This window comes from Lissotriton vulgaris, chromosome 5, assembly GCF_964263255.1.
Source record: "Lissotriton vulgaris chromosome 5, aLisVul1.2, whole genome shotgun sequence".
Classification (NCBI taxonomy): Eukaryota; Metazoa; Chordata; class Amphibia; order Caudata; family Salamandridae; genus Lissotriton; species Lissotriton vulgaris.
Genome location: NC_141693.1, coordinates 243,303,527 through 243,323,991, shown reverse-complemented (window position 1 = coordinate 243,323,991; position 20,465 = coordinate 243,303,527). Strand labels below are relative to the sequence as shown.

The 20,465-nt window shown below is 44.6% G+C and overlaps 1 protein-coding gene across 1 annotated transcript in view; it reads right to left on the bottom strand.

Moving 5' to 3' along the window:
- Nucleotides 1–20,465, bottom strand: part of MEGF9 (multiple EGF like domains 9) — a 255,758-nt gene that overhangs the window by 147,969 nt on the left and 87,324 nt on the right. The window contains exon 2 of the mRNA XM_086921268.1: nt 8,911–9,112. Within this exon, the coding sequence (XP_086777394.1) occupies nt 8,911–9,112 (202 nt within the window). The remainder of the gene's footprint in view (nt 1–8,910; nt 9,113–20,465) is intronic.

The window sequence follows — 20,465 nt, the reverse complement described above, 5'->3', positions numbered from 1 at the left end:
CCTAACTCTGTACAAAAATGCTGAGATTGACAAATTTGCTTCAACTGTGTACTGACAGTAGCCTGTTTTACTAGTTTGGTTTAAAAAAAACTCCCATCCTTCCTCAAGGTGCAACAGCAGAATCCACAATGCTTGTTTTATTTGTACATACAAATGTCGATATAATATGTACCTGCTGTGTTTTACTATGCAATCTTCAATAAATACATAGAAAAAAAATGTCTAAATGTTGTAATAATCATTGCACATTAAAAATAAAGTTTATACAAGAGCTGCGCTATAATTTGCTACTAAACAGGCAGCCACAAGTGGTTACCTTGCAGACAACAGGAATGGTGCAGCAGGTGCACTAGCACCAGGCCCAAAAGTTGTCAGAACTCCTCTAAACACATCATATTGCGCATCTACCAGTCCCTTGTCATACACTGTTCCTCTTCATTACAGAAATTGCGGGAAGCCTGGGAAAACGAAATTGGAGCTTTAGAAGAGGAGGATTGGAGGGAGGCGTTGGCCGCCCCCAGGGGTGCAGCCATTGCAATCCGCCTGCGTCTCATCCAATTTAAATACCTCCACAGAGTGTATTTTACCGGACAGCGACTGTGGCGGGCAGGACTCATAGCTTCACCGGACTGTCTCAGATGTGGACAAGAGGTGGGGACGTTCTTGCACACAGTGTGAAGTTGTAGCTCTCTCGACAGGTTCTGGAAGGGGGTGTGGGATGGTTTGTCTGAGGCCCTGGGGTGGGTGCTCCCCCGTACACCACAGCTGGGTCTATTGCATGTAATGGACGGGGTGGGGGGTAACATATATAAGAGACACCTATTACTGCTGGGACTCACATTGGCGAAAAGTGATGTGGCTAGAGCATGGAAGGATACACGGGCCCCCTCGGTGGTAGCGTGGAAGAGAGGGCTTGACTTCTGCATGGGGATGGAGCGGCCGATTTTTATTGCCTGGGAGTACCCAAGAAAGCATTATAAAATCTGGAAGCGTTGGGTGGATGTTAGGGATCTATGGCTTGAAACTCCGGAGGAACAGGACTCCTCATTGGATTTTAAAGGAGGCCACGATAACGGGTGTATGCATATGGTCAGTTGAGTGTCTGGTGAGCAAGAGAAGTGAGATGGATACCGTGCAGCAGGGGAGGGGAGGGAACCGGGAGTGGGGAGGTTGGTTGGGAGGGGGGGGGGGGGGGGGGGTCTTGGGGAGTTAGGGGGGTTATTGCATAGTTTATATTTTCTTATTTATGGGAAAAAAGCAGATTGCGATTTCATTGCTGTGACCTATTTAACCTGCAGATACCTCTGGGGTACTGAGTTCTGCGAAATGTATGTGATCTGTCAATAAAATTTGTTTAAAAAAAAAAAAATCTTTGGAGACAAAACTGTCCAGTCAATATAGAGTTTTGTTTGTTACAAGGTGTGCTCCTCATATCGGAGGCTATAAAAACATTGCGTTGGAACGCTTTCTGGCACAAGAATGACAAATTAGGTTTTGCATATCTTATCACAGATGTGAACAAGGCACAGGGTGCATTTCATTCAAAAGACATAATGCAAAGCCAGGCAATGTGCAATACATTCAGTTCAAAATCAGAAAACCAAATTTGTAGAGTTTGTCAAAGAATGTGAAGAAAAATTTGAATTTTGCAAGTACAGGGGAAATGTTTTACACATGATCGCTTTAACTAAAAACTTGGTACATGCTGATTGGGAGCTGCACGTGAAGACTGTTGGTTAACTGATTACTGTGTATCTCTAATTTGATTGTATAAACTACCTGAGATACGGGTCCTGGTATTTGGAAAGATTGGAGAAGCTAGAGGTGAAAAAAACATCCCTCTATAGAAAATTCATCCAAAAACATCTTGTGGTGAAAGACAGAGAGGGAAGGTTCAATGCTGTAGCTCCAGATATAAAACTAGAACAAATGATCCAGAGTTCACAGAAAAGTTTCAAGGTAATTGTTGGACTGACACATTAAAGTGAATATGCAGTTTTAATAAGCCTTGGATGTGAAGATGCGATCGGTGAACGTAACGTGACTTCTGTATATGAGTGCATGCAAAAACCTGTAAAAGAGGATGCGATCTAATAGTGCTCGGTGAAAGAAGAATTTTATTTTAATGAAACCATGTGCTAAACGTGATTTCAGCGATTGTATACATGTATTCAATCGCTGAAATCAAGTTTAGCACCTCTTTTACACGTTTTGTACCAAAAAAGTTATTTCAAGAATGTGCATTGCATGTTGTAAATAACAGATACCTTTATTGAATATTTATTGAACATTCATTGAAATTCAACCAGAGTGCATTGAGGAGACTTTACTCCCAAGGGAAATAGCGCATCTACCCGATAACAATATAAAGACATGCCTACTAGATGTCCTGGAACATAGATCGAAACTATATGCAGAACTGAAGCAAGAGAGATTTTTATTGAAGGAGAAAAGCCTGTTTGACATAATCACTAAAGCTAAACTTACACACTTTAATTGCCATAGTAAGAGAGTCGTTCAACCAGCCATTACAAAACAGCGTACAAAAAAAATACTTTCGTAAACACATAGAGATGGATGTAGCAAAAGAAAGGGTTGAATTTATCAAGGACATTCTGTTGCATTTTCTTTTGACAAACTCATTATTTGATGGAGATGCTGCAACCAAACCAGTGAAGCACAAACTTGAATAAGTGCTCAAAAAAAAAAACTTTTATTTGAAGAATTTCAATTTGAAAAGGTGTCTTCATTGAAAACGGCTGTTGTTGTGGACTATATGTCACAACTGAGAATGGGCTAGATTTAATCCATGCTAAACATTGGAGATATCAAAGTCAGTGTGCGCCTTGCAAGAACTGCACATTGTCTTGGACAGTTATCTTGAACTAACTGCCACAGAATATGAGAGAATCAAACAAATATCTACAAGTGGATCAATTGACCTAGCCTGCCTCAAAAGTTCGACACCTATAACTGTGCAACCTGATAAATTCTGGTCATAAACATCAAACAAGATGAACTTGGCGAGGTTATTAACTATACAATAAACAAATGGAAAGAGTAAAAGTATTTAATCCACCGGAGTGGACGGAAAGTACTCCTGGTCCCCTAGGCTAGGTATCTATATAACAGAAAGGAGGAGTACTACCAAAAAAGGCTCAAAAAGCGATTTAGGTTGGATGGTTTTCTAGTGGAAAAAGAAGAAAGTCCTTCTTTGGTTTTAATAAACCCCTCACTCACCGACCTAGTCGGTGACATGCTTCATCATCGGGGCCACCTTGACAGCAGAGTGCCATCAAGGTGTGCTGCGACACCTAGAATACAGTGGAGCTGGTATATGAATGATGAGTGCAAGAAAAAAGTAAGTGTGTTAAAAATTGTCCTGGTATGGCTTATAGGAGAAATATTTTATTCTTAAGACTACTGGACAATATTAAAAACGTGTGTGTAGATACAATAATAGGTTATTTATGACCATGTGTATCTGTAGATAAGTGGAAGGTCTACATGTTTCAAACCGTAATGGAAATTACCGGTTTTTCGTCAGGACCAAGAAAGGAAATGGGTGGTCAGGGTACACTAACGCCCTGCCATACCTGCATTCCTTTGTTCCCTGGGAACAAAAATAGTTACAGGGCGAAAAAGCTGTCAGTCAAAATCTTTATTCGGCTGGGTATCAGCCATAAAAGAATGCATCAAAAGACATTTAAAAAACAGATTAAAAAGAGAAATAATACAAACAATAAGTAACATGTTTCAAAGCAATGGCAGTTTCACTATCAAAATATCAGAGTTCTAATCTATTATTTAGCCCAGAGTAGTAACAAATAGATACATTCATAACAATCCCTTGTCCCAGTAAACAATGAGGCCCAGTGATGATTCATTAAAACAAAAACATTTTCCAACAACGTCACATAGACAAACAGCCAAAGTAATATATCTATAAATCATTAAACAGGTAAATTCATCTTTTAAAAGCTGGAGATCATGTAAAGCTGCCCGACGCTTCCTTATGTTTAAAAACTTTAAAAGAGGGATAACAAAATCATGTCTTGGCTTGATATAAATTTGGCAGAAGAACATATAATGAAGTGTGCACTGAGTGGACTTAAGAGTCCCAAGGGCACAGATCCAGTATGGCACTGCGGTAAACTTTGCGTGGATAAGAAACCTAGAGATGCAAAAAGCACAGCCTGAATCTAATAAGGTAGAACAATTTAGTATGACTGAAATAAAAGGAAAGATGAGGCTCGACCCCTAAAGAACAGACTAGAAGCGAGTGTTCTAAGACGCTCTTTTTTCATCTCTAAATTTCCTCTAGTTGAGTATAGGCAAGATAGAAGGTCCCTTTTCAGTTTTGCTTTCGGGATCTTTGCAATGCTAGCTGGATTGTGAAAACAATTTGCCAGCCCCAGGGACACTAACTGTTTTTTATGTAACTGAGCCAGGGTATCTTTAGCAAGTGATCAAAGTTAAAACAGTCTGAAACAATTGCACAATTTAAAACTGGTTCTTCCTTCGCCCAAATGGAGTGCCACAGTAACATTGGTGCAAATTGTATACAAAAGGACAAAGGGATCAAGCGAAGTTCACTGTGACAGATAGCAGCAGGGAGGCTGTTAGGGACTGTCAACAAGCGTCTCATAAAAATTCTCGGCTCTTTGTAGACCCACTGGGTTACAAAAACCCCATACAATATGACGGAACAGGAGTGAGCCTTATAGATGTTAATTGCATTAAATCGGTCTTGAGCCTAGCTTTTTCGTAAATCTAAAAACTGCCTCCAGGTTTTGGTTAAAACTTCTAAATCTTTTTCCCCCTAATTACATCCCATCATTTCAATACCTTTTAAGGCTACGCACAACTCTCATCACATTCCACCTCATCTACCACTCCCTGGCTCTGCCAATAACATCAATCAACGTTTTTCAACATAAGCTTCTTAGCGACTATTTTAAAACAAACTTTACAGATTAATTATTTTAAGTGCCACAACTTCCTAAATATAGAAAATATGAAGCACTCTCACCAGGTGCATTCTTCTTCACACAACCTCACCCCCAGAAAACTAAACACACATCTAACCTTACACTTTCAATTCTCAGACAATTAAAGTTCCACACATAAGTGAGCCCCAAACCAAGGAACGAGAGTCCTAAATAACCACCTCCATCATTCTCTCTAGGCCAGCACGAGACAACCTAAACTATACTCCATTGTCTAGATCTGGAGTAATAACAAAACACACCTGGCCATCAAGAAAATCACCACCACAGTCTAACACACACTGGTCTCAACAGCAGCAAGGTTTTAATGAGAATGTCTGTAAAACAAAATGGGGACTGTTGGACCTGGCCCTTTCTGCCGAGTTATCCCCAAAACATTTTGCCTTCCTCCACTTGTTTTTCTGACCTTTTTGAAACTTTAAGACTCTGGGCACTTTACCACTGCTAATCTCCTGTGCCATCTCTTCTAAACAAGGTATGATTGGCTTACACCAGTTTGGTAAATTTGATTAGGAGTCCCTTTTACGGTGGTATAAAATATACTCAAAGCCTGTAAAGTAAATGTTTCTAGTAGGCCTTCAGCACTGCTTGTGCCACCCACAGACGTAGCCTTTCAAATCTGCCTCAGGCTTACCACTGCAGGGCCTGTGTGTGCAGTTTACTGCCACTTCAACTTGGCATTTAAAACTACTTGCGAAGCCTTAAAATTCCCTTTTATTACAAATAGGTCACCCTTAAAGCAGGTCCTAGGTAGCCCGATGGGCAGAGTGTTATTTAAGTAAAAGGTTGAACAGGTGCTTTTATGTGTGGCATATCCTCTTAGTGACAGATAGTCTATTACACAAGTGGGTGCCTGGCTCACTGTGCCACTGGATTCAAGCTAGCCTGGCTGATGAGCGGCCCAGAATGCTTGTTTCTGGACCTGGCTTGGCAGTTCGGTCTAGACTGCTCCCATTAGGAGCAGGGTCAAGAGTTATTTGTACATGGCAGCGCCTAAGCTGGGGTGGCATGGTGAGCAAAAGAGCCATGGATTTAACCAAGATCTCTTGACTAGGGGTGAATGTTTGATTTGTTCTGCATTCCTCCCATCACTTGTGTCTTTTACTTTTAGAAAGTGGGCATTTCTCTGTGCTTATGACTCTTGTGTATGTGTTTTGCAGCCGGACTCCATTACACATCTGGGCTGAGTGACAGCTACACTTGGTGCATTCTTTCCAGACAGCCACAAAACCGGAAAGACTGGATGTGACAGACAGGGGATACATCTGCATACTAATAGGCTTCCTGGGATGGGATAGGGAGAGGTAGTTCACACTTAACATTTGAATAGGTTGTGTTCTACCCACACACACAAATGGCTGATTTTCCAATAATGTCACGTAGACGAACAGCCGAAGAAATATATCTATAAATCAGTAAACGGGTAAATTCATCTTTTAAAAGCTGGAGAGGATGTAAAGCTGCCCAACACTTCCTGATGTTTAAAAACTATAAAAGAGGGATAATAAAATCAAGCCTTGGCTTGATATAAAGTTGGCAGAAGAACATGATGGTCCGTAGCCAGGGCTGGGCTGAAAGGTATTGTTGTGCATTTCTAAGGGTTCATTTGAAGTCCCCCCTTCATCAAAGACATTTTGGAGTATAAATACTGGGGCTCTGATCTCATGTTTACAGACGCTGTGTGGGACCTGTAAACGGATGCTGCTTGTTCTACAATCTGTAGATGCCAGGAGGACTGTTGTACTGCCAGGAGGAACCGCAAATTGGACTACCTGCTTTAATATGCTGGCCTACTAACTGCGAGGCTGAAGGAGGGACTGCCACTTTGCCTTTATGTGCTGGCCTGCTGCTGGCTTTGGTGCCCTGCTAGTGCTCTCCAAGTGCTTGCTGATGTGCCCCCTGTTCCAGAGGTCTCAGGATAAGCAAAGACCTCGGTCCTTTTACTATACTGTGGGACTCCGTGGCTCCTGAGTCTGGCAAACATGAGGGCCAATAATCTAAAATTACTTACAAATCATTGTGTGAGGAAAGCAGGCGCTGCAGATTCCAGGGCCCGTTCTGGCCAAGATCAGCGCATACCCATTGTCTTGCGCTTCACCCTTGAACCGCCCCCACACGACTGCTACGCTGCAGCAGATGGTGATGGAGCATTGCAGCTTTATGAAAAGGAGCTGTGCAGAGCCACTCTGCTTGGCCCTTCAAGATGTATTGCCTAGGACCCAAAGGCGGGCCCAGCCACACAAGGTTTGATAAGCCAGCTCTGCCACTAGAGCCGCGTCATGTGTGAGCAGCATGGGGAGGCTGTGATTGGAGGAGGCGGTACCCAGTTCCTTGAGGCACGCCGGTATTCCTGTCGGAATTACCCCCCCCCCCCCCCACACCGTAGTTAGGCCTTTCCCCACGACAGGTACAGTGGGTAACAGGGTTTGGGGAGGGGCTGTGCAGCAGTCTCACCTTCCTTAGCGGCCGGGCCTGCCACAGGACAGATTGGCATTTGGAAGGCCCCAGAGGCTTGTCAACACACCACAGGAGTGTGTGGCCATTCATGGCCCGGAACTTGAGGTAAATTTGCCTCCTTGGTTCAAAAGAGGACCTGCTTGAAGCAGGCGGCTAATCCGCAATATAAACTGGTTTCCCCCTGTGGAGTTATTTCTTTTGGCCACGAGACTGGGAGGATGGACGTTCCTTAATCCTACATTACTCTTACTACGGACGTGATCTTCATCGTTTTTATCTTGCTTTAATAAAAACAATGTTTCAATACGTACATCGGGAAGAGCACATATGGTATTTTTGTAGTACATTCACTGTCATGCTTGACAATTGCATAATGTGCAAAGTATTTATGATTCATGTTGTTTTGTTCTTGCGATATACACAATATAGAAAGCATATTTTTATATACCCCTGTGAGGAATCTCTTTTATGGTGAATTCATAGTGCTACTGAACGAGGGTATTGCACAAACGCTTTACACACTGCCTCTGATGAGCCTGCCTACTCTGCGTCAAGCTACCTCTGGGTGAGCACAGGTTATCCTGGTGTTTTATCTAGCTTGCCCTGACTAGAGTGGTGGGTTCTGCCTGGCTTAGGTGCATACCCTAGCCTACCAAAAACCCCATTTCTAACCGAGATCTATAAATCAGTTAGCACTCAAAGCAGCACACAATGCTTACAAGCATTCCATTCATGAAGCCACATTTCACTGCTAAATTCATACCATTCCCGACATTGACAGTAAGTGTAATGCTGGTGTCTGGTCAGTTGAAGACTATGAAAATGCAATCCCATCTTTTGCCATTCCTCACTCCATCAATACGTTCACCATCATTAACTACATATCTCTGACCCAAATAAATATAATTTGCAACAGAAGCACTGGCCGTCCCAATCATCTCAAAGATTCCGTTAACATCGGTGCTCTTAACATTCTTTCATGACTACTCTTCCAGAGAATTTCTAATGGCAACTTAGAAAGCATCTTAAAATCTCTCAAACCACCCTGAAACTGGCTGACCATTTGGTATCTTGGAATTTCCGAGTGGGCTGCAAGGTATGCAATCTTTCAGGGCTACATGGTCTGCTAAAACCCAGCCCTATAAATGCTCAGGCAATATACTTTAAAAATTGTACCATAATCAGCACAGTTTGGCCCCATTTTTCACATATTTTAGTCTGAGAACTCTCCACATCCCTGGAAAGGATCAGGTTCGATTACAACACCTACTCACCATTTGCACTGAGACACGGATGTATGTTTTTTCTGCGGTCAGTTACCAATCTGTCTATGATCAATCTACTTTGACAAACTTGTCAGATGGATAGAGCATCTCTAAAGGCAGGATGGACATCTGCAGAACATATTATTGTTTACATAATGCTTTTCTGCAAATAAACCTACCTGTCACAGAGAGGGTTGGCCGCTCCGGTAACATTACAGTCGCAAGGAAGGCAGAGATCACTGGTTTGGTTCCGATAAAATCCATTATCACAGTCTGTACACTGCAGGCCAGTGTAACCTGGTGAGCATAAACACTGCCCTGTTGTTCTGTTACAGTCGTATTCACTTTGGCTTCCAACTTTGCTGCAATTACACAAGAGACCTGAAATGGAAAATACACCAAATCAAACCATGAAGTTAGTGCCCATACACATTACTCGTAGATCAGCATCTGATATAGGCTTCCAAACCCCTTATGAAATGTAGTCGACAGCGAGTTGAATCACAAATGGTGTGCTGAATCATTGATTAACCTGTAGAAATTGAACTAATTTGTAGGTGCGAGTATGTTCCCTGGTAAAAGTGCACAAAGTGTTTCCGGGTAACTCTTTCTGATGGAATGAAAACGTGCCCTTGACTTGTAAATACTCAATACTTGTTTTTGGAATCAAGAAACTAGAAGGAGCGAAGGGAGAATAGAGGAAGTCGCAGTGAACTCAACATGCTGGCTTGAATGCCACTCTCTTCTTAAAATTACATTAAACTCTCACCCACTCCCATCATTAATACTGAATAAAATGCATTTTATACAAAATACTAAATGTATAAATAGTACATTGGTTTCTACGTAGCACTAAGTAGGCAAATCTTTCCAAATCAAGCGTACAGCATTTTCTCCGAACTTAAAAATGTATAAAGTCCAGATGGAATAGCCGTCCACTCATACTCCGTGTCTCCTCTGCACCTTCCTCTCCCACTGGCCAGTTGAGGAGTGTCCCTGTCAGGACACTAAATTTGTGTCCAAGCTCGTGCAACAAATCTGGTTGGGTTTCTTTTTGTGACGGTTTGACTAACCTGTAGTTGATATACCAACCGTCCAAAGCGTTCCTTTGGTTCAAACAACGCATGTATTTTAGTTAAGTTGTCCGTTTAGATGGAGACGGGCAGTTGGTGACATGTCACCAACAAATTCAGCTCCAAATGAACAGTTCTGAGATCCGAAAGATGTAGGCATATGTTCCCGTCGTCTGGGCTCGCATTTCATGCGTGTGTCTTCTAACTTATGGAAGAAGGCCACACATGCAATGCCATAGTTGTTCAGTAAAGATTAGCTCCTTCAGTGCCACCATTCTGCATTGATCTTTATTAGTTATCTTGTTCCTTAGAATGCGGTCTAGTATACGTCTGAAACATCAGGCCTTATTTGATACCAACAAATATAACGGCAGGAACTACACTTCCACCCATCATTCAACATTGTGATACTGGTCATGTACCCTATTGAGTAATAATGCGACTAAAGAGTCAATTTCCAAATGTTTGATGTCTATGGCGAGATTCCTCTCTGTGGTGACTAGTGTAGACTTCTCTGAACGATACTGATATTGCAGATCTAGTTTCTTTATAGATTTTCAGAAAGAGGTCAAGAACGTGTGTACCAAATAAAGTGCCACCTGTCTTTAGGTATGAAGTCAGACGCCACAAACACTACCATTACATTATTTTCCTTCTGGAGAATTACACGGTGTACTGAAATCTATTTTCTTTCACTTCGTCTGTGAACACGGACTCCACTGCTGGAGTTTGCCCAGCTTTATTTCCATTTTTTTGTTCAGTTTCAATAGGTCTGTTTCAGTGTGTCAGAACAATTGCCCACATGCATCAGTGTTGTGCAAATCTAATAAAACACATGCATGCTATAGAACCCAATTACACTACTGTCGGAAAAAAACAACCACAAATTAAAAGAATTAAAAGTAAAAATGGAAGATAAGTGCAGTTAGCTTTCCTGGACTTCAGGATGGTAGGAGTTGTTCAGAGACCTGCCAGAAGTACACAGATGCAATTATAGAGGAAATGCGTCACAGACTCAAGATTCCTAAGAACCACATCTTTGCTGATTACCATTTGACTTTTGCAAGAACAACCACATGGGGATCACCTTTTGTTAGCAACTGTGGTGGTGCAAATATCTCAGAGCAGCACTTTTCAGAACTTGTAAATCAGCTTGGATAGCATACGAAAGCAGGAAAGAAATACAGAAACGTGCCTGAATAGGACCCCACAGACCCTTCCACGTCCTTGGTGCACATTTCTGTAGCCCTAAAATTGCTTAAGTGTGAGAACCTACTTGCTAAAATGAGCCTAACCTAGAAGGGGCAGTTGCGAAAGTGGAACCTCTGTGCGTCCATACAGGGGGGTGTGAACTGTATGAACATACTAAATCTTTCCCAGGCGCACCATCTAAAATTGGTTTAATAACATATTTTATATTATTTTCAATTCATTAAACTAGCAACTTTATTTCAATTGACGAGTTTTTATGTGCAAGCATGAACTATACTACGTACTCTAAAGCGGTTAGATTTCTAGTGCTGGATTTGGAGCATACGACTCCTCTTAACACTCCAAGAGGTGTTAAGGTAACAGAATAGGATGTTTTCAGGGAGGCTTAGAGAGGCTTAAGCTTCATGTAACAGAGGAGTCTCACATCGTCATGGAACATTTTACACCATCAGCTTGTATATGCAGCTATTGATTCGTATGTGCTGCGCTCAAGAGTTTGGACTGAAGTAAGACTGTGAATTTTTACATTCATGACAAAGTGGTTATTTGCTGCGTGTAGGAAGCTGGCTGTGTATATGGTATACCACCAACTAGGTGGTTACAACATGCCCAGAGTCCAAAGATTCCCCAGAAGTGTAGAGCGCTCAATGCACACCCAAACTGATCCGTTTGTGGTAGTGTGGGTACTGTAAGACATATGCTGTGCACACAATGACCAATAAATGAACCACAACTCAATTAGGGAGATCCACACAAATTTTTAGAAAAAAAGGTTGTTGGAGTTTTAACACCAAGATCTTCTCAAAAAGGTAAGTACGTTTCTCAGGAAAAATATTTTTAGTTTTTCAAAAGTTGACACATTTTCAAACAGTTCAAGGTTACCCTATGGAGGAAAACAATATTGCGGTTTCATGGTAAGTACCCAGCTTACAGTTCCAGTCTTCAAGTTTAAGATCAGCAGAGGGCAAGGTTCTGGTAAGCACAAAGTCAGCACTTCTAGTGGCACAGGAGCGGCCGGGTTTAAAGGTAAACTTTGGAGATGGGCGCAATGTGTTTCGATGGAGACTGGACAGTGCTAGGAGCAACGCTGCTTGCAGGTAAGTAAATCAGTTGCAGGGGCCTAGCTTCGGGGATTAGTGCAATCACAGGAGGGGCTACAAGGCAGCACCAAATACACACCACCAGCGGCATAGGGGCGGCTGGGTGAAGAGTGCAAGGACGGTGTCAGGAGTTAAATGCTTGTCAATGGAGACACTCTGATGCACAAAAAGGCTGCAGACGTCGAGCCGGAGGCTGCACGAAGAAAACCAGCAACAGCAAAGGTAAGTTGCACTTGGACTCAGGATCGCTGGGGAACTTTTTCTGAATCAGTGGGCCACCTGGACAAAAGCCGGAGGCGTTTGGTGCAGAGGGGTCATGGATCGCGGATCTGGAAGACACCAGAATCCTTGGTGGTTTTTTTTGGTCGACAGAGCCGCTGTCCTCGGGAGTTCTGGTATTCTTCAGAAGCAGGCAATCCTCCCAGGGTTTGTGAAGGTCGCCGACTGCTGGATAGGTGTCGCTTCTTCTCAGGATTTTCGAGGGCTGCAGACAGGCCAGAAGGGCTGGGGCCAAGTCAGTAGGAGTCTTCAGTCCTCATCTGCAGGGTGTTTTATTCATCCTTTTCCTTCTTCGGTTGACTGGAACTAGTTTTAGGGTCAGGAGGAAGCACCTGAATACTAAATTTAAAGATGTCTTAAGGAAGTGTCAGGTAGGGCCAATGTGCACCTTACCTGGGGTGACTGAACCCTCAATTTTGCCACCCTCCTGTGGGAGGGGGGGCATAGTCCTAGCCATGACTGGAGGGGTGCCCTCATCTATAAAATGGCGGGGACTGAAAGGTGTACTTCACCTCGCCTCTTTCACCTTAGGGTTGGAGTTGGACACACCTATTCTTCCTAGGTTTTCTCTCTGGTTTTCCCACCCAAATTGGAAGTGTAAACCGGGGGCTAGCAGCAGAGGGTCACATTACAGAGGTGGCAGGCCTGTGAAGCTTCCCTCTCAAGCGCCGTGCCCTTCCTGGAGGAGGACGTGCGACACCTCCGCCCAGGAAGTGCCTGGATTCTGGTTCGAGAGCAGAGGCTCTCGACCCAAGGGTCTGGAAACGTGTTTGGTTGTGGGAGGCTGCCTAAAGCCACTCTATGACCACACAATGGTTGGCAGGTTTTCAGGACGAACCTTCTGAGTTGATGATTCAATAAATCCCACATTGTACTCAGTGTGGGTTTATTGAAAGGAGTAGTTTGGTACCAAAACCAACACTCCTGGTTTCAGAGAAGCCATTGTGGTTCTGAGGAACTTTAGTTGTCAAGTTTCCAGCCCATGTACTCTCTATAGCTTCCTGGGGACTTACAATATTTAAGTCTATTTTTAAATATTGTAAAGGCATATCTGCTCATGCAGATATGCCCACACCTGTGGTATAGTGTACTCTGCTTTAGGGCTGTGAGACCTGCTAGAGGGGTGACTTAGGCAGTGCTAGTTGCCATGGAACACAGGCAGTGTGCCAATCCGACTTTGTTGTTTTGTCTGCACCAAGCCATGCATGATGCAGAGGCAGTCCCAATGCCTTGGGTATCCAGGTGTCATATGCTAATCACTTACAGGGGCCTGAAGGGCCAATTGTGTAACAATTTTAAGGAAAAAGCACTGGCACAGGGGACCTGGTTGGCAGGGACCCAGTGCACTACAATCGAAACCACAGCAAATACTAGGCAAAAAGTGGGGGGCAACCATGTCAAAAGAGGCAGTTTCTCACACTGCATTAGTATGAAACTCCAAGAATCGCTTTTTAGAATCCTACTCTAGTGGAGACAAACGTTGTAGCCAAGAGCATGGAAGGTACAATATCTTAATTTGAATCCCTCAATGTAGACAACTGGTCGAAGTCAGAGGTTACTGCAGTGTTCAAAAAGGTTCCTGAGACGAGATGTAAAATGAAAGATGAAAAGCTCAAAGACAAAAACACTCTGTGCAGCAAAGCTCTTCTAAAAATAGATGGTTGTTGCATGGATTAATTAACACACAGAGCCACAAGTAGACCTTGTGCTGCTGTGGGCAGAGTGATTTAGTAGCGTTAAAATGGGGCACTTCTCAAATAAGTGTGTGAAGAAATGTAATAACCAGGTTTCTGTGGTACAAGAAAACGCACCTACAGTAGATGAATCAAAAAGGAAAAATATTTTAGGTGTGGTACAGCAAATTCAAGATATTTCAGAATTTAAATCATTGGGTCTAGAAGGCAGTGCAAGGATGGTGCAGTCATTTGTGGATGTTTGAGTGTGTGTGATAGTGAATATATTAGCAATATGTGTCAACACAAATGTGAGTGAGAATGAAAAATGTCCTAGTAACCATGACAGAAAGTTTCAATTCTATTAAGGACACAGAGGTGAGGATTACGCTCAATCTTTCTTTTATTTCCATACTCCGCAACTTCAACAACAAAAAACGTCAAGTCCTATTGTACGTGTAGTTCCCAGGACAGTCCCAGTCCTCCAAAATCAGCAGTGATCATGCTTCACGAGGGTGTGCTGTTGCCAGTACCCTTCCTCTTTCTTGACTGTGACCACTACGGCACCAAAGAACTTCAGTCGGTTTTGGAACCTTCAGACCCATTGAAAACCAAAAGGAGAACCCAATGAAACCATTCTCCAAACTGTATGAAGCAAAACCAATATACCAGAACATACAGTAATATTCTATCTCTATTATTTTAGTGTCCGAGTGAAGGCATTTTAACTTTTAACAAGAAAATAAGATGTTAGAGTTAAGAAAATGAGTTCAGTATACTTCTAATTATGTTTAGGTTTACCTGTGGCATTTCCTGACGAAGACGCTACTGGCGCCTAAACGTGCGAAGATTTAATTTCTGCCACTCTTGATTTTAAATTCTACTGTATTTTTAATGCCAACTGTGTGTGGAGAAAATAAAACATTGTTAATGTAATGCCATCAATTTTATGTCCTTTTAACAAATAATTGTTTTAAGATTTTTATATTTGTTTGTTGCAATTAAAATAATTTCTTTGAATACCATATTTTGTCAGTTACAATGAGCTCTTTTCTTGTATCTAATTTGTTTCATTGTGATAGATTGAATATTGCCTAGGAACGTTATTTTCAATTGCATACAGTAATATTAACCAGCCAAAGAAGCACTTCAGTGTGTAATTAAAGACAATACTCATCCCATACGCTGAGAAGACCACCATAACCATGCTCAGGTGATCCAATATAAACACCATGTATATGGGTGAGAACCGGTCTCTGAGCCGCGGGCGGGAATAATTCTCGCCTCCGCGTCCTTAATATAATTCAAACTTTATGTCATGGTTACTAGGACATTTTTCATTCTAGGTCAGGACCGAAGGCGAGGATTCTGCTCATTCAAAGCTTATCGACCACCAACGACTCCATGTTCATGACTGGTTTAAAATAGAATCTTTTAAACATGGAGTCTGAAGACCAGTCTGCAGCATTCAGAATGTTTTCTAATCTGGCGCCCAAAGAAGAAGCCTTCGAGGCCATAGCTCCTCGTACAGAGTGTGCCCCTAACTGCGAGACATTTATGCCCGCTTCCTGCATCACCCATCTGATCCAATGAGCTAAGCTATTGTTGGTGGTGAAACCGCTTTGAAGGGTTTCCTTAAGGAAATCAACAGCTGGCGTTCGCCCGGCGGGCGAGTTGCCTCCGTCATGCTCTCGTACTCTTTGAGACATCAGACGACGCACAGCTTAGATTTATCAAACACTGGGTAGGACACTATTCTAGAGTCAGATTTCGTTTTAAGTGTTATGTGAAAAGTAACCCCCTCCGGGGTAAAAACACGACCAGTGATGTCTAAAGCTCTGACATCCGTCACTCGGCGGCAAGATACCAAGCACAAAAGCATCGCCAATTTGGAGGAGAGTTCCTTGAGGGAAAGGTATTAATTAGCCTGCCATGACTGGAACAAACGGGACACCCTATGAACATCGCACAGAGAGGAGTAACGGGGTTCTGGGGGGAATTGAAAGGCAGATCCCTCGCATCAACTTGCAGACCAAATAATATTCCCCCACCGGGGTCACCGTGACCAGAAAGTGTCCAGCCAAAAATCGCAGATCTGTATGAATTGACAGTACGATATGCCAGGCCTTGGGCTGCCAGCGAGGCCAAGAAATTCATGATGGTTACCACTTCGCACCCCATGGGATCATGGTCACCTTGTACACACCAATGGACCCATCGAGCCCATGCTGATTAAGTTCGCTCGTTAGTGCTGTCCTCCCAAGCCGCTCCCAGTAATTTTTGAGCCGCTGTCGATAGGCCAGAAATTCTCCAACGATGCCTGAAATCTGCAACGCTACCAATGGCATCCGTCCTTGCTGGACTCGGGGGTGCGGATTGCCCTGGGGATTCGACAGTAGAAACAGATCTTGGGGTAGAAGGATTGGAGAATCCCAGAAGAACTGGAAACCACACTTGAGACTTCCAAAATGGGGTGACAAGATCACCTTTGCCTGCTGTCTCCGGACCTGCATCGTGAGCCTCATTACCATAGAAAACTGAGGAAAAGCATACCCAGTCTCCTTGGACCAATCCTGGAGAAAGGCATCTGTCGCTGATACTAGGGGATCCGGTTTCCAACTGAAGAAACGCAGGAGTTGGTGGTCCAACCGGGACGCGAAAAGGTCCACTGAAAAAGGACCCCACAGGCTGTGAAGGCAGTGAAAAAAGGAGGAGGTAGCTTCCAGAGACTCATGTCAGACCAACTCCTGAAGCACCAATCTGCTATAACATACATTGGACGCCCCCGGTAGGTACTCCACCATTACGGAAACATTGTGGAAAAGACAAAAGGCCCAAAAGTTCTTGGCCAGATCCGCCAACGCTTTGGACTTTGTCCCCCCAGTTGGTTGATGTACCAGACTGCCGATACATTGTCCATCTTCAGAAGCACGCTGCAGGACGCTTGGTCCTTCTTCCAACATACGATTGCTAAGGACCCCGCCATCAGTTCTAGGCAGTTGATGTGGAGCGGACTTTCGCCTGCTGACCACTTTCCTCCTGTAAAGGATTCCCCGCATCGGGCTACCCATCCCGACTTGTTGGCGTCGGATTCTATTACTAAGTCCGGCTCGCAACCGAAAATGTCCCTCCCATTCCAGGCCTCTATGTGGTTGAGCCACCAAGTCATCTCCATGCGAACCTCTTCGGTTAGGGGTACCTGATCAGAGTACTGGAGGCCCATGCGAAGGTGAGAGGCTTTCAATTGTTGCAACGCTCTATATTGGAGCATACCTGGGAAGGTTGTTTGAATTGAGAAACTCAAAAGACCTACCAGTCGGGCAATCTGCCAGAGCGAGGTCGAAGAACGGGCTAGCATTCGCCTCAACTCACTGCGAATCTTGGACATCTTCTGAGCCGGAAGGCTCAAAGTGCTGGATACAGAGTCTACTACGAATCCCAGGAAAGTCATTTGTCTGGGGTTTATAATCAATACCAAGAAGCCAATCCTGTCCCCTGCCAAACTCTGAAGAAGGTCTACCATCTCTTGTAACTGGTGTGAGAGTCTCATGGGGCATTGCTCCAAAAGGAGAATGTCGTCCAGATCAATAATAAGACGAAAGCCCTTGGCCCTTGGCTTGAGCACCTTGGTGAAGCACCATGGAGCAGACGATAGGCCGAAAGGAAGCGATGCAAATTTGAATACTTGGTTCTTTCACATAAACTGCAGGAAACGACGATGCGGGGAAAAAAATGAGCACCACTAAGTACGCGTCCTTTAAGTCCAACCTGACCATCCAGTCGTTCAGTTGGAGAAGGTCCCGCAACAAATGGATACCCTCCATCTTGAAATGGCGGTATACCAGCCATTGGTTGAATTCCTTCAGATTGATTACGGGACGCTGTCCCCAGCCTGTCTTGTCGACCAGGAAGACATTGCTTTGGAAACCTCTGGAATGAAGGCTTCTGGGAACCACCGCTCCTTTTTGCAGCAGATCCGCCACCTCTTGATCTATGAGGGAAGCCTGATCGTCTGAAAAAAAACAATGCCCGAGGGCGAACGTCCTGCACCGGGGAACCGTAGAATTCTATATGGAAGCCCTGCACTGTTTGTAACACCCATGCGCCAGAGGTAACAACCTTCCAAATGTGCACGAAAACCACCAACCTGCCGCCCACTGGGAGATGGGAAAGAGAGGAAAGTCTCAGCTTAGTTAGGTACGTTGTGGCCTCTGCCTGTTCCTCTGCCACCGCGACTTCTGAAGCTCCGACAAAACTGGAAGAACTCCGGTCTGCCCGTGTCTTGCTGGTTTTTGCTGCAGACTCTTTGAGAGCTCTGTGTAAAGAAACGGCCTGTCGAGCGGCCTCTGCCATGGCCGGCCCCAAAGAAAACCTTAGGGTGAAACACCCTCTTTAAAGAAGACTGCACCTTGTCAAGTGACATGAAGGTGGTTACGAACTTGGTTAGTTCCTTCATAAACGGCTCTCTGAAGAGAACGCCTTGTGTCACAGCTCCCGAAGTTGCGAGGTCTCCCGACTTGGGTCTTCCTTCAGCAAAAATTAGTGTCTCCTTTAGGTAGAAAGGGCGCAGATCGCGATGCCTAAAAAGATAATAGCGCGCTGAGCCCAGTTAGAGACTATTTCTGGGGAAAGCGGGGTGCCCGATGCCTTAGCCTCTTCTACCTATTCTAGAACTTTGATGAGGGGTCCTGCGATGTCTTAAAGCTCATCTTCACACTACCTCCAGGATCAGCGAGTTCTTTTCTTAGGGTCGTGAATATACTTCTGCAGAAAGGTGGCCATCCTAGGGTCCACCTCCGGGGTTAAGGCCACTTTGCCTGGTAGGGCAGGGCGGAGGCACTCTGCTTTGAGGCAGGCTCACACCTCTTTTTCTAGGGGTTTTCGTAGGTGAATCGCCACAAACGTTGAAACCTTAGTGGAGGGGGTCCACTCCGATGAACAGGGGTGAACGAGGTCCTCTGGGACTAGCATATCCGAGTTTTCCTCACCCTCTGGAGCGTTAGTGGCTGAGGGCTCTGCCGGACACCAAGGCCTAGATGTGCTTGCCTCATCCGCTGACTTGTCTACTGAGTCCTTGTCGTCGTCTGGTAAGGGAGGGACCCCTGGGACCTCTAGAGGGCTAGCTTGTGACCAACTGTCACCACTGGCCAAAAACACCCTCTTTAGGCGGCCAAAGGCTCCTCGGTCAACATTAGACATATTTTTGCGCTTTGAGGGCGCTGCGCTTGACAGGCGAAGTCAAATGCATCATGCGCCGTTCGAATGGCCCCATGGCAGCAGAAACTGCCTGGTGGCTGGAAGCATCCACCGCGTCCGTGTCGCAGAAGTCAAAATCCAGGGAGAGGACTTGGAGGGACTCTTCCTCCGTATACTCTTCGATAGTCTGGCTGATGGTTGATCAAGGGTAGTGGCTAGGTGGAGAGCACCAATAATCCCCAACGCTCTAAGCGCTAGTAGTAGGACTACCCAGCAGGGGCTGAAATCTTGGTGTGACTAGTCACTAGTTTTAAACACTAAGTGTAAGCTGGGTTATAAACCCGCCCGTGGCAACTCACCCTCAATTACATTAGGTATCTCAGCATCTGGGCCCGCCCGAGAATCTCCCAACAAGTGATCTGATCGCGCTGAAACTGCTAGCACCAGAAAAAGAGAACTCGCTGTGCAGAGCCGCTTCAATGCGGGCGTAAGGGACACTTAATTCTTGTACAGACCTGCGATAGCAGGCATAAGGGCTTCCAGAGCTCGAGGCCATGCAGCGTGGGCGATAGTTTGGTGCTCTCTGATCCCGCTGCGCCAAGCGCGCCATGGACCATAGAAACGCGAACACTCGCCCCCTGCCACGAAGGCGAAACACTGCACCTTGCCTCCCAAGGGGCTGCGAGTGGAGCGGTTTAACCCGTTTAGCGCGTCGAACATTCCGCCCCAGTGCGGACGTTCGATCGCGCTAACGGGATTCGGACGTCCAACGGTCGTGCGCAGCACCAGCCAGGTAGTGCACGTGACGACCGTTGGACGTTCGCAGCACGGAAAGGGTTAAAGACTCCTGCGGCCCGAACCAAAAGGGGATGAAAAAGAAAAACCACAGAAAGGAACAAGCGATCAGGCGCAGCATACCATTGAGTACCAAAAAATCCCTATTAAACAATAGGCCTCAAAAATAGGCGAAGACGCCCAGAGTGATTAACACAGAGGAAAACACCAAAATAGCAATCAGGGCTCGCGCACTACAACCGTATTGAATATTGCAGAAATAGTGAAATTAGACACAGAATACCTCTCGTCTTGAAGAACGAGAGTTAAAACAGTACTTATCTTTTTTGAGAGCAGGAAAGAAAGAGGAAGAGTATTGGCAACAGCACGCCCTCGTGAAGCATGAGCACTGCTGATTGGAGGACTG